Below are 13019 nucleotides of genomic sequence, written 5' to 3' on the forward strand. Positions count from 1 at the left end.
GGGGTGGGTGCAGACGCAGCACTGAGGGAAAGCTACTTTCAAAAACATGCTTGTTTTTTGAAAATTACCAACCCAGCCTTTAAATGACTACATCATATCTTTTCAAAAACTGAACCCCTGATACAATGAATCCAACGTCTGCAGCACATAGGAGGGTGTGTGTGTGTGTGTGTGTGTGTGTGTGTGTGTGTGTGTGTGTGTGTGTTTCAGGTGTAGATGGAGATTAGCAGAGATACAGGGTCCAGATGGGAGAAGGAGCCGCGTTGTTTATTCTGCATCGATGTCGACCGTCCTGGAGGTAAACACAACAACAAACGGAGGCCTTCTGTAATTTAACACTCTGATTGCAGCGTGGGACAAACAAACAAACAGGCTCGCTGGGCCGTTCTCCTGGGCTGGCGTGCGTCTGTGTGTGTGTGTGTGTGTGTGTGTGTGTGTGTGTGTGCCACTTTGCGTCCCCCTGATTTAAATCTCATTTGCCTGTTTCCGGTTCCACAGAACGCCGAGGCTGATGTTGGAGCCGAGCAGCCAAGCGCTCCGCTCATTGTTTGAAAAGGTTGGTGGTGGTTGAGTGTGTGTGTGTGTGTGTGTGGGGGGGGGGGTTCTCATAAACGGAGCATTTTTCAGACAATGAGCACGTGGGCGTATGGCTTTAGGCGTATTTGACAGGATCAAATGACTTACAGAGAAAAGAAAAATCGGTCGTTTATGAAATAATCCCCACATACTTATTTCATCCACATCCTCTGCTCTGCTTATTTCTGCTTTTCTCTTCTCTTCTCACCTCCAACCCCCCCCCCCCCCCTCACCCCCCCACCCCCCTCCCCCCTCTAAATGGATTGAGGTAAAATGGGAATCTGTATCCAGTGGGAGGTTTAAAGACACACTGACTTTGTTTAGATTTGAAATGCACATTACATTTGCATGATGACATAAACCTCAAGGCTTGTCCTCAAATCTGCTTGATTTTGTGGAATAAAAAGACGCTGGAGGGGGGACGGGGGGAGGGAGGGAGGGGGGGGGGGTACAAGGTGTTTATCATGCTGATATTGTTCTTTGGCTCCCATTTGAATGCGTGTGCTTTATGAAGAATACACGTGTGTTAATATTTCAGTGAGGCTGATTTTGCGACTCCTTTTGCTGAATAATGTCAGTTCAAACAGTCGGGTGTGTGGGGGGCGGGGGGGGGGGTGCAGGGGTGCAGGGTGTGTGTTCACACAGAGGCACCTGATCGTGTTCATTTGCATACACGGGTCACAAGAGCTACGTGAGTGTGAATGCCGGCTGGTGTCGTGCTGTTGCACCTTTTCCCCCCTCTCTTTCCTGACTCACCGCCCTGCATCGATTGGATCTTTTTTTAATTGTTTTTGTTGTTGTTGTTGTTGTTGTTGTTGTTGTTGTTGTTGTGAGGCTTCACAGGTCACAAGGAGTTCATATTTCTGTTAGGCCCACAGCCACACAAGATTTTCAAAATGTGAGAAAAACCCCCGACATATGATGACAAATAATCATAAATTGAACATCTTAAAAATCAGGACTTTGCAGATAGTCGACGTGGGGGAAGAGCGAGACAGATGTGATGAGAGATATCTGCTCTGATGATTGCAACACAAAGACAGCAGTGATGACAGCCAGGTGTGTCACACAGGTGTCTACCTCCCGGTATACGGTCGGTTGTCACTGTGTGTTTATTTGAGGCCTCCTTGATTCACTGTAGCACTACTGACTCATTTTCAGCAACAGGTCCGTTCTAAGCGCTCTACTTCTACTTCTAATATGTGCTCGCTGCTTCATTCCCCGCCGTGTTATCGAGCTTTTTTTTTAAGTTGCACGTTCTGTACTCGTTGCCTGACATATTAGACATCATCATCGTTGTTGTTGTCACGTCTGTCAGGAAGCTGTCAGGAATGAAAACACATGAGTCAACATAGGGCTGGGAGATATGGACCAAAACTCATATCTTGATATTGATTAGCTGAATGGAGATACTTGATATATATGGATATGTATTTTATTAACAGTGAAAACCTTAAAATCAATTTAAAAAGTAATATTATGAAGTAAAAATGTTCCTTAAATACAATAACAGAGAGAGAGAGGAGGAGCAGACAGTCAGTCATCATCAGTGAGATGAGGTAAAGGCGACCTGGCACCTCTGTAACGTTATTTTAATGCAACATAAACTATATCCATATTAACGATATCGTCTTACCCTATATCTTGTTTGAAAATATATAGATATATCTTAAAAACTCGATATATTTCCCAGCCCTAAGTCAACAATATGAAGTGAATCCTGTGACACATGCAGAGCAGAATGTAGAAATGCAATGAGTGCAGGAGTATTGTTTCAATACAGAGAGATAAACTATAGTGACCTCACAGTCGGCGGTCTCGGGCGTCTATTCTCACATAGAGACAGAGTGTACATATGCACCTACAGCAAGACATCAGGCCTGCCGACGTGATTATTACAAAGAAATTAGATCCATGCAGAGGAGAGCTAAACGCTGTTTGATCTCCGTGTGTGTGTGTGTGTGTGCGTCCGCGTCTATACGACTGCAAGAGACAGAAATAGAGACAGAGGAAGAGGAGAGAGATGCTGTCAACTCTCTCCATCCTCCTCCTCCTCCTCCTCCTCTTCCTCCTCCTCCTCGGTGAAGCAGATGTCCAATTGAGTCTATTTAAAGCCGGTTGCAGTATGGCTGCTGATGCAGAGAAGAGCCCGAGCTGTAGCTTTGCATTACCGTTTGTCTTACCTTACCGCTTTTTCAGGAGCTGGAGATCTCTTCCACCTGAGCGAGCATTTTCCTCCCCTGCAGAATGTCAGCTGGAAGTGACCTCGGAGCACGTGTTCACAGGGAAACCTTGGAAAGATAGAATTTGAGGAATGTGCGCTCTTTGAACAAATGTTGAAACGTCCAAATCCAGTCGCAACAACTGAACAAAACAGATTTTTTTTTTTGACAGTTTGAAACCGCAGCAGCAGCTTCCTGTCAAAGTGACCATTCTCTGACTAATATCATCACTCGCTTGTGCAGTAACTCCAATAGCTTTGGCAGAGACTTTCAGTCCCCCCTCTGCTCTGTTGTCCCAGACAATTATGTGAAACAGACACAGTTCTGACACTCTCTCGTGTGTGTGTGTGTGTGTGTGTGTGTGTGTGTGTGTGTGTGTGTGTGTGTGTGTGTGTGTGTGTGTGTGTGTGTGTGTGTGTGTGTGTGTGTGTGTGTGTGTGTGTGTGTGTGTGTGTGTGTGTGTGTGTGTTTTTTCCACCGGGGGTCATCTGTTTTCTCCCGCCGAGCAAAATAGAAAGAAGCTCGCAAAAGGTGGGACTTGGACGTTGCCGTGTCACTCTTAGCCAGAGATGACGCATCTGCAGCCGAGTGTACAGAGAAGAGGGGGGGGGGGGGGGGGGGGGGGGGGGGGGGAGTAGAAGAAGAAGAAGAAGGAAGAAAAAAAAAACTGTTATAAACAGGATGTGGTGGTGTCAGACAGGAAGTCAGCGCTGACAGGGTTCGTTTAGAGAACAAGATGCTGCGATGACGACGCGTTTCACTCAAGCAACACGTTTCCCAACGTCACTGTGAAGATTATCAAAATGCGCTCGAAGGATTAAAGGTGCGAATGTGCGACATGTGACACATGAATACAGCAGAAATCAAGTCTGTGTAAATGTGTCTCTGAGTCATGACTGTCTACAATGAGGGAGAAGCTCGAGTCCCCGCTGGCTGTGTTGTTGTCAGAGCCGTGTTTACATGGACGGGACGGCCGGCTCCTCCCCTTTTGTATAACATACTCACTGATTATTTGGATGTCGCTTAAGAGTTTTTAAATCACGGTCATTCTGTGTCAGTTTGCTACGAGCTAACTAAAGAGCGCTAACATTGCTCGGGCAAAGGACGATTTTGCGTTTGACTCCTTCATGTGAACGCAAGTGGAGGGGGGAGGGGCTTGGCGGTGTGTGGCTGGAGGAGAGCGGGGTTCCTAGAATAAGACAAACAAAATGAAGGGATGAGGGAGGAGGGCGGGATGAAAGGAAGGAAGCGAAGGGAGGGTGGGTCGAAGAAAGGAGACGGACAGAGTGGAGTGATATGGCTCGGTGTTGTCAGGTGATTAAAGGTGTGGTTGTCCTGCTCCTGTACGCAAGGTAATATACTGTATTACCTGGACGTGTAAATGAAACGACATCTTCATGATTAAATAAATCTAAAAAAGGTTGTAAACTGGCATGTCACGTTTTCCTTCTTTAAAAGTCAGTAGACGCAAACATGCTCTAAAATTCTCTAATAAGTGAAACTGTGTAATAAATGATCCTCCTGCACACAGAAAGATATCCTGAAAGGAGATTAAAGCTGCCAAATGGAGTGAACAAAAAAAGATGTTCAGTTGGATACTTTTTGCAGTGTGAAGGTTTTACAGTGTGTGTCAGTCCTGGGAGAAAAAAAAAAGAAAAAGGTGTGTAAACTCGACTTCTCCCCCGGGTGTGTTTTTTTGTGTTTTTTTTAAAGATGGCTAAATGTTGTCTCGGTGGGGTTCACCTTCCTCTACTGAACATCTCTGCTTCACCAGCAGCAGCCCGACAGAGAAAGAGAGGGACCGGGAGGAAGCTCGCGGAGACGCGTCTGCAGAGCGCAGGCTTCGTACAGAAGGGGGCGGAGGGACAGAGAGAGAGAGAGAGAGAGAGAGAGAGAGAGAGAGAGATGTGACAGCGCTCATCACCCACTGAACAACCAGGACGAGTTGCATCCGAGCAATCGCTGCCATTCGCAGACGGAGTTTACAGCCTTTTGCGCCGCTTTTTCTTTCGATCTTTTTCCTGCCGCACCCCCTCCCTCTCCCGGTGCTGCCTCAGCCAGTCGACCATGGTTTCTATAATTTCAGACCTGGACCCTCTGAAAAGCTGGAACGTGTTAAGGTAAGCGAGCGCCCGGTTAGTTTCACTTCCACACAGCCGCGCCATTGTGAAAGCAGAGAGAGACAGAGAGGGGGGGGGGGGGGGGGTACAGAAGAGACAGAAGTGTGCCTGCTGTGCTTTTTGAACACATTTAAAAAAAAAAAAAAAAAAAAAAAGGGTGCGACTCGGCGCTGGCATTCGAGCGCTGCGTAATTACGCGCGGTTTGCGCCGTTTGGCGATAATCTGCGCACGAGTGTACAGTGCTCTTATCTACTTTCTGAGCTCCTCTCCCTCTTCTCCTGCGCGCTCTGTCGCGAGTTTGACGCATGCGAGCTGCTCCGTGTCTGCGGACATCTCATTAACCTCCTGCTGCTGCTCCATCACCACCAACGTCTCCAAAAAACTTAATTCCAGCTGTAGAAGCAAGAACAACACTCATGTATCACCCCTCCCTCCCCATACTACCCCCCATCACACTCCCCCTTAAAGTGTCTTGTGCACAGCCAGAAAAAAAAAGTCTCCCCCCTCCAGGAATTTGTGTTGAAACATTCACTCATGGCTGATTGCCTGCAACAGAGCACTTTTAGTGAATTCAATTTTATCTCCTGAGCTGCAAAAAACACGTTTCCAGCTCCAGAAACATTTACTACTCTGCAGGAGGAGGAGGAGGAGGAGGAGGAGGAGGCTGCCCTGACACAAATTTGATTCCCTGCTCCTCCCATTGAGGTCAAAGGTGAACCCTTTTCTCTCTCACCTTGTCTTGACGGAGCACTCTGCCTTTTTTGTTAAACAGCTATTAGACTCTATCTCGGACCACTGACTCACTGTCATGAAGCGTCCCAGCTTAAAGCCTGTGCATTTAAAAGCTGTTTTTTTTTAAGTTTCCCTGTTCCTGAATATTTTAGCGTTTTGATAAATAAGTCATTATTCCCTCGACAGACTCGGCTGCAGGAGCGGGAACTATTTTTTTTGAGCAAATTCTATTTTAGAAACGAGCGAGACGAGATTCTTCTAAAACAGCCTCTCCCCCTCTTTTCATTTTACCCCCCCCTTACACTCCCCCTCCGTCTCCCTCCCTCCCACCATCTTTTATCCACAAATCCAAAATAAAGAATGAGTGGAGTAACGTAGAGCAGGCGTAGTTCACTAAACAGCTGACGGACCAGCAGGGGAGGGGAGGGGAGGGGGGGGAGGGGGGGTCTAAATGATGTCATTCCCAAACAGGCAGTGATGACCGTCCAGGCTGAGAAATAGGGTGTACAGCTGACCTGACACCCACACACACACACACACACACCACACACACACACACACACACACACACACACACACACACACACACACACACACACACACACACACACACACACACACACACTCATAAATAGCTGCAGTAAAGAGACTTTCTCGTCGGACACACTCGCACCTCGACACTCGCTCCATTTGCCTAACGGGGACAGACCTCCTGGTAGATTTTAGCACAGATAACAAATTATTTCACATTTTTTTGGATTTTCTGCAGCTGCACCGGCGTTACAGTCAGAAGGTCAAAAGTGAGAATTGATTTTTAAAAATGGAGCAGAGATGATGCAAACTTTTTGCGCAGAAAGGCAGAAAGTTACATCTTGTGTTTTGTCCGAGCCGATGTTAGGATGGATGTTAGCATAAAAGAGACCGAGAAGGAGGAGAATTGCAAGGAAGGAGAGGAGGATGCTTTACCACCTCATCTTTCCTTTACTCTTTACAGCACCAGCTGACTATTTTCCTAACGGGGACACGTCTCCTGATGGTGTTAAAAATGTGACTTTTAACTCATTTCCGGAACAGATACGGAGATGATTGATGACTTATTGGACGGCGTTAGCTTTAAATGAAAAGATTAAAGGGCCAAAAGCAAGAATACAAGTTTCAAAATGTGAATATGATGTCAACTTGTTTCACAGAATCGCAGAAGGAAGTGTTGTTTTTTATTCATAGATTAGTTCTTAGGAAGTAAGGAAGGAAGGAAGGAGGAGAAGTAGGATTATTTACCTCTCCTCTGCCCTTTGTCTCTTCTCTTTATTAAACCTTTGCTCTTTCAGATTAGAGGCAGGAGCAGCTGTCCCTCTCCAAAGACGGCGCATCTTAATAAAGACCGGCTTACCGCTGGCCCGTCACTCACACTTTCTCGGGGTCGCACACACACACACACACACACACACACACACACACACACACACACACACACAAACGAGCGCTCAAGCAGGCTTCTCAATCATTTATGAAAATGAAGCGTCGTTTCCCTCTCGTTGTTTTTCCTCACTAATGAGACTCACCTCCGTCACGCTCCAACACACACAACACACACACACACACACACACACACACACACACACTTGTACACACACACACACACACACACACACACACACACACACACAAAGATCATAAACACAGCTTTAACAAGGACGTGTGTTTGGTAATTTTGTTGTTGTTGTTATCGCTGAGCAAAGAGAAGCCGTCGAGCTAAAGGGAAGCGAAAACAAGCACAAACGCTTGGAATATCGTTTTTTTTCTGAATCTGAAAACCCGACGAAGCAGCTGAAGCAGATTTTTAGCGGCGTTGCGTTTCGAGCGGAGCAGTTGTGCGATCCAGATGGTAGAATATGTCACACGCAAAAAAGTGTTGCATCAGTGAAACAATCGCATTACGAAGAAAACTTCTGCTGCAGATGAAAGATGAGACTTCGCCGATGTAACACAATTAGGGCAACATCATCTGCATATTAGCGCAATTAGCCGATTAGCTCGTCTCTGTGGAAGCCGGTTGACTTTAAATGCAATAAGGAGTTAGAGTAAGTGACAAGTGTGTGTGTGTGTGTGCATCAAGCAAGCAGGGTGTGTCTGCTTCTTCTTCTACTGCATTAACAATCTGCTGTCAACCATGCCACACACACACACACACACACACACAGACGAGAACACACACTCATGTTCAGGGGAGAGCGCAGAAATCTGTCCGTGCCTCTCGCAGTGCACGCCACATATCTGAAGTGCAGTTCAGTTATTCCATAATGAGAAACAGCATGCATATTAATTCCATCTGATTACATCCAGCTACCACACACACACACACACACACACACACACACACACACACACACACGCGCACACACGCACACACACACCAGAAGAGATGAGGTGTGTTCTGTATTCAATTAGGGAAAAGAGAGAGAGAGAGAGAGGTTTTCATTCTTTTCCCGTCTGCATGAATCATTGCTGGAGATTCATAAAAAAAACAAGAGAGTCAAAGATAAAAGTGTTCTTCTCGATGTGAAAAACGACTAAATTAGAGTTTTTATTGGAGGACGTGTAAACGCCACCCGTCATTCCCCCGCAGCTCCGTCCTCCCCTCCTCGATCTCTTCGGGGGTCCGTTTTTCACCCTCGTCCAATCATCCAAATCCTTCCCTCTCTCTCGCGCAGGTGCTCCCGTCCTGCAGCTCCGAGCGAGGCATGGCAGAGCGAGCGAGGAGTTTGTCAGCGAAAGGGTGGGGGGGGGCGGGGGGGGCTTGACCTTTGACCCCACAGTGTTGGTTTTTAATTAATCCACTTAAAAAGAGTTTGTCCGCTCTGCATTATGTGTCGCTTTATATCCCGGCGGAGCAGAGGGAGAGGGGGGGGCGAAGCACAAATCCATCCGCCTAATTACCGAGACCACTGTTTGAATCTGTAAATCCCCTCTGATGATAGTGTGTGTGTGTGTGTGTGTGTGTGTGTGTGTGTGTGTGTGTGTGTGTGTGTGTGTGTGTGTGTGTGTGTGTGTGTGTGTGTGTGTGTGTGTGTGTGTGTGTGTGTGTGTGTGTGTGTGTGTGTGTGTGTGTGTGTGTGTGTGTGTGGTGCTTTCTATCTGTAAGCCAGACCTTTTCTGCAGTCAGGATTAAACTGACTTTAACTAAGGAGTTAAAAACATTTAGTTAAGGCGAGTATTGACATTTCCGGCGGCGGTGGATGGTGTGTGATTTATCTGTGAGTGTTTTCAGGTTTTTTTAAACGGACAGGTGTTTTGGTGTTTTTACCACAAACACTCTCTGTCTTTTAATGTTGGAAAAAAAAATCCGCCTGGGCTGCTTCACTATTATGTGAAATGAGGCAGCTGTTTTGCTTCTGTCTGATTTGGAATCAAAAATTGACCAATCGACTTCATTTCTCCCTTTACATCCCGCGCTTTTTCCATCTCGTTGTTTTTTCGGTTTCAGAAATGGGGGCTCATTTGTGAGATTTCCACAGAGACGAGGACGGTCTCTGCTGCTGCCCTCCTCGTCTGGATCAGCTCTCTGAATTTTTATGTTTTTTTTTTAAGGCATTTGATGTCCTGACAAACTATTTTCATTTCAAAAAAACCCTTTCAAGAGCTTTGTTTTTCTAAACCCACCAGATCTGGGTAATGTGGCCGATTAGGTTTGATGATGGATATGACGAGAAATGCTTTTTAGACAATCATATTGATTCATATAGATTAGAGTAAAGTCCTCTGTGGGGGTGTAAAGTCTAAAAGTGAAAAGTCACTATAAGCCATTTTTGAGTCACAATTATTTTTCTCTCTCAAATGAAACACCCCGATCGGAAGTCGTTTTCTCTCTCGCCGCATCTTTCCAAATGATGTCAAACGGGAAATCGCTGCCTGACAAGTTTTTAAGTGAAAGTGATGACAGCAGGAGGGACGGCCCCGTCTTCCCACCGCTGTCACTCAAAAAGCTCTCGCAGCAGCAGCAGAACAATCCCGACATTCAAGCATCCGAGTGACGGAGGCGGACGGGGCGGGCAGAAAGAGAGAGAGAGAGAGAGAGAGGGAGAGGGAGGGCTGAATTCCTCCCAAACCTCCCTGGAATCGGCGAGTGATAATTACATAGTTTGAGGCGAGAGTGCGTCACAGAAACACAAAAGGAGACGTGAGGGGAAGATGACAGAGAGCGTGAAAACAGGAGCAGGAAATGAAGGAGAGGAGAAATGTGTGAGAGTGTTTCAGAGTGTTTTATTATTTTATTAAAATGTGTTTAGTTCATGCCACCTCTAATGTTTCACTTCTAATTCTAACAAAGGGATCTGGATTTGGGATTTGCAGTGTTTGCAGACTGAGGACCGTATTCTATTTTTATTCTTTCACGTCCCCTAAACTTACTTTCACATACAAACATTTGACATTTATCGCTCGACTGCCTGCGAAGCACTTCAGTTGAATTTAAACCTAAAAGGCGCCACATGCATGCATAACGTTTTAATGATTTAAGAGCTGTAGTTACAGGTTACTTTGCAGAGTCGATCAGAAAATAATACACATTGATAATATTTAGTAATTTATTTCAATGATAGCCCCTTGGGATGCATCATCTCATTTTCAAGGGGGGTCCTTACAAAACATAAATTTAATCATCACAAAATCAAAATGAAAGATTAATCCAAAACATTTAAACACAGAGACACCCACACCACACACACACACACACACACACACACACACACACACACACACACACACACACACAATCACTCACACTTAATGCTCCCCCAAGCCTAGCCACCCACCAACCAGTCAATATTACACAATCAGAGAAAATCTGAAGAAAAAGAAAAGAAAATCCAGAGATAGGGCTGAGGAATGAATTGAGTTTTAATTTGAATTTCAGTTTAGGCCTCCGACGATCATGAAACAAGACGACTTTGATTAAACGATGACTTTACCGCACTCATTTTGTCCGTTGGTCTGTCATGACCCGACATGATGCGATAGGATACGAGACGACATGACACACTTCATTAATCTTGGTCTCAAAGTGCCAAACCTTCAGCTGCTTCTACTCCAATCAATAAATACAAAACGATGGAAAAGCTTCTGGTTTTCTCCCGGAGTGGAGGATGTTCCCTGAATGTTTCAAAGTGTTCCTTATGTTTTGACCACGGTGGCCTAGTGGTTAGTTTGCATGCCCCACGTACAGAGCCTGTATGGTCCTTGATTGCGGGCAGCCCGGGTTCAAATCTGACCCCTGGCACGTCATTCCCCACACTCTCTCTCTCTTTTGCCTCTGCAGTCTGACGGAGCTCTTGCTCCATCTGTGTGGTTTTTTATTTTACAGTTATGCATCATGACATCAGTAAAAGATATGAAATCTTCTCACACAGATTTTCATCAGATTTCAAACATGTAAACTCAGATTTCTTTTTACTGATGTTCAAGTGAAAATGGACAATTCTCATAATAATCGTCAAAATGCCAGGATGTATTTTGTGTCTCGGTTTGCGTTTGCAGTGCTGCAACAGTCTGAGTCTTACACACCGACTGCTCACGGGTTACAGTGTGTGTGTGTGTGTGTGTGTGTGTGTGTGTGTGTGTGTGTGTGTGTGTGTGTGTGTGTGTGTGTGTGTGTGTGTGTGTGTGTGTCCTGTCCTCTGCGTTTGATGCCAGGTTCCGTACTCATCATCCTTGATTTCTCCCAAAAGTCAGCTTACCTATAATGAAAGCTTACAGAGCACACACACACACACACACACACACACACACACACACACACACACACACACACGACGATGTCTGTGTGTTTAATGTTTGACTAAAACAAGACTTGTTTCCTGCCATGACAGATGCAGAAGCGGCTTTTTTTCCCCCTCTTGCAACAAAGATCGGCTTAGTCAGGAGCAGCCGCGGGGATTTAAAACACAAGTGTAGCGCACACCTCACATGACGACCCGATGTGTGTGTGTGGGTGTGAGTGCTTGTGGGGGTTTTTCTTCCTCTGTGGTTTTCATATTTCTAGTTTACAATCTGTCTAACCTTTTACCTTTTTGTACATTTCTTTTTCCCCCTCTCTTTCTTCTTTTTGGGTCATCTTCCTTCATTTTCTTTCTGATCTTTTTGTCATTTTATAACTTTTTCTTTCTTTTTTGTCGTCTTTATTTCTTTCCTGTTTACAAACTCGCTGACGTTGTCACTTCCTTCGACTTTTCTCCTTTTCATTCCATCCGTTTCTCTCCGTCTTTCTTTCTTCCTTCCTTCCGAGAAGTGTTTTTTTTTAATGCATCTTTTATATCTCAACTGAATCTGATCAATGCCACCTGTACATTAGCGTTTGCAGGAACACACACACACACACACACTGCACACACACACACACACTTAGCACCATTGGCCCATTGTGACTAATCTGTTTAATAATGCACCACCTGGAGCGCTGCACTCTATCTCTCTCTCTCTTGCGTGTGCTCTCTCTCTCTCTCTCTCTTTCACCAACCGTCTCACTCTCTTCTTCTCTCACACACACAAACACACACACACACACACACACACACACAAAACCCATAAACACGCATACATATTGTACAGTAGTCATTCCCTTTGGCTTTCTTTTTGCTCTTTTCTTTTAAAAATATCTTCTTATAATGATTATCGCACCCATAAAGAATTGATATACCTGTGTGTGTGTGTGTGTGTGTGTGTGTGTGTGTGTGTGTGTGTGTGTGTGTGTGTGTGTGTGTGTGTGTGTGTGTGTGTGTGTGTGTGTGTGTGTGTGTTGTGTGTTTCTGAGGTAGTGTGTCTCCCCCAGTCACACATCCACCTTAATGCCCGAACCTTTAAGAGGCACAGGGACAATATCTACCTCCACTTTCTGCCTGTGTATCCTCTCTTTTTATAATTTCTTCTGCTCTCTTTCAACACATCTGATTCCTCCCCCCATTTCTTTTTTTCTTCACAGTGATCCTCTGAAAGCGTGGGGGGGGGGGGGGGGGGGGGGTGAAAAGGGAAAGAAAGAAAGAGGGATGGGTTGGTGGGGGGTAGAAAAATGAGAGAGAAAAATAGATCTTGTCTGAATAAATAAACAGCTTTTGCTTGCATCCGAATCGGAAAGCTTAACGGAGTAAAGGAAGAAGAGGAGCGGGGGGGGGGGGGGGGGGGGGATGAGAGGTTGAGAGTCAGCAGAGAAAAGAAAAACATTGGCACTCTGCCCGGTGAAAATAAGGGGGGGGGGGGGGAATTAAATCTGTGTGTGTGTGACTGATGGATGCTCAAATCGAAGCCAAAAAAAGATGAACAAAAATTGCACACAATGCATGACCGCGGGCCAAATGAAAAACTGACCAATCAGAGCGC

At 45.6% G+C, this 13019-nt stretch overlaps 1 protein-coding gene across 19 annotated transcripts in view; it reads left to right on the forward strand.

Annotated features, from left to right (window-relative positions):
* Positions 1-4584: 4584 nt before the first annotated feature.
* celf2 (cugbp, Elav-like family member 2) overlaps positions 4585-13019 on the forward strand; it is a 218868-nt gene continuing 210433 nt past the window's right edge. For 6 of the 19 annotated variants that reach the window (XM_061030481.1, XM_061030482.1, XM_061030486.1 and 3 more), the window contains exon 1: positions 4588-4918. In XM_061030481.1, coding sequence (XP_060886464.1) covers positions 4866-4918 — 53 coding nt within the window. In that variant the 5' untranslated portion in view covers positions 4588-4865. Of the gene's footprint in view, positions 4919-13019 lie in introns of all 19 variants that reach the window. The other 13 variants (XM_061030471.1, XM_061030472.1, XM_061030474.1 and 10 more) reach the window with 5 other exon arrangements.

Source organism: Labrus mixtus, chromosome 22, assembly GCF_963584025.1.
Source record: "Labrus mixtus chromosome 22, fLabMix1.1, whole genome shotgun sequence".
Classification (NCBI taxonomy): domain Eukaryota; kingdom Metazoa; phylum Chordata; class Actinopteri; order Labriformes; family Labridae; genus Labrus; species Labrus mixtus.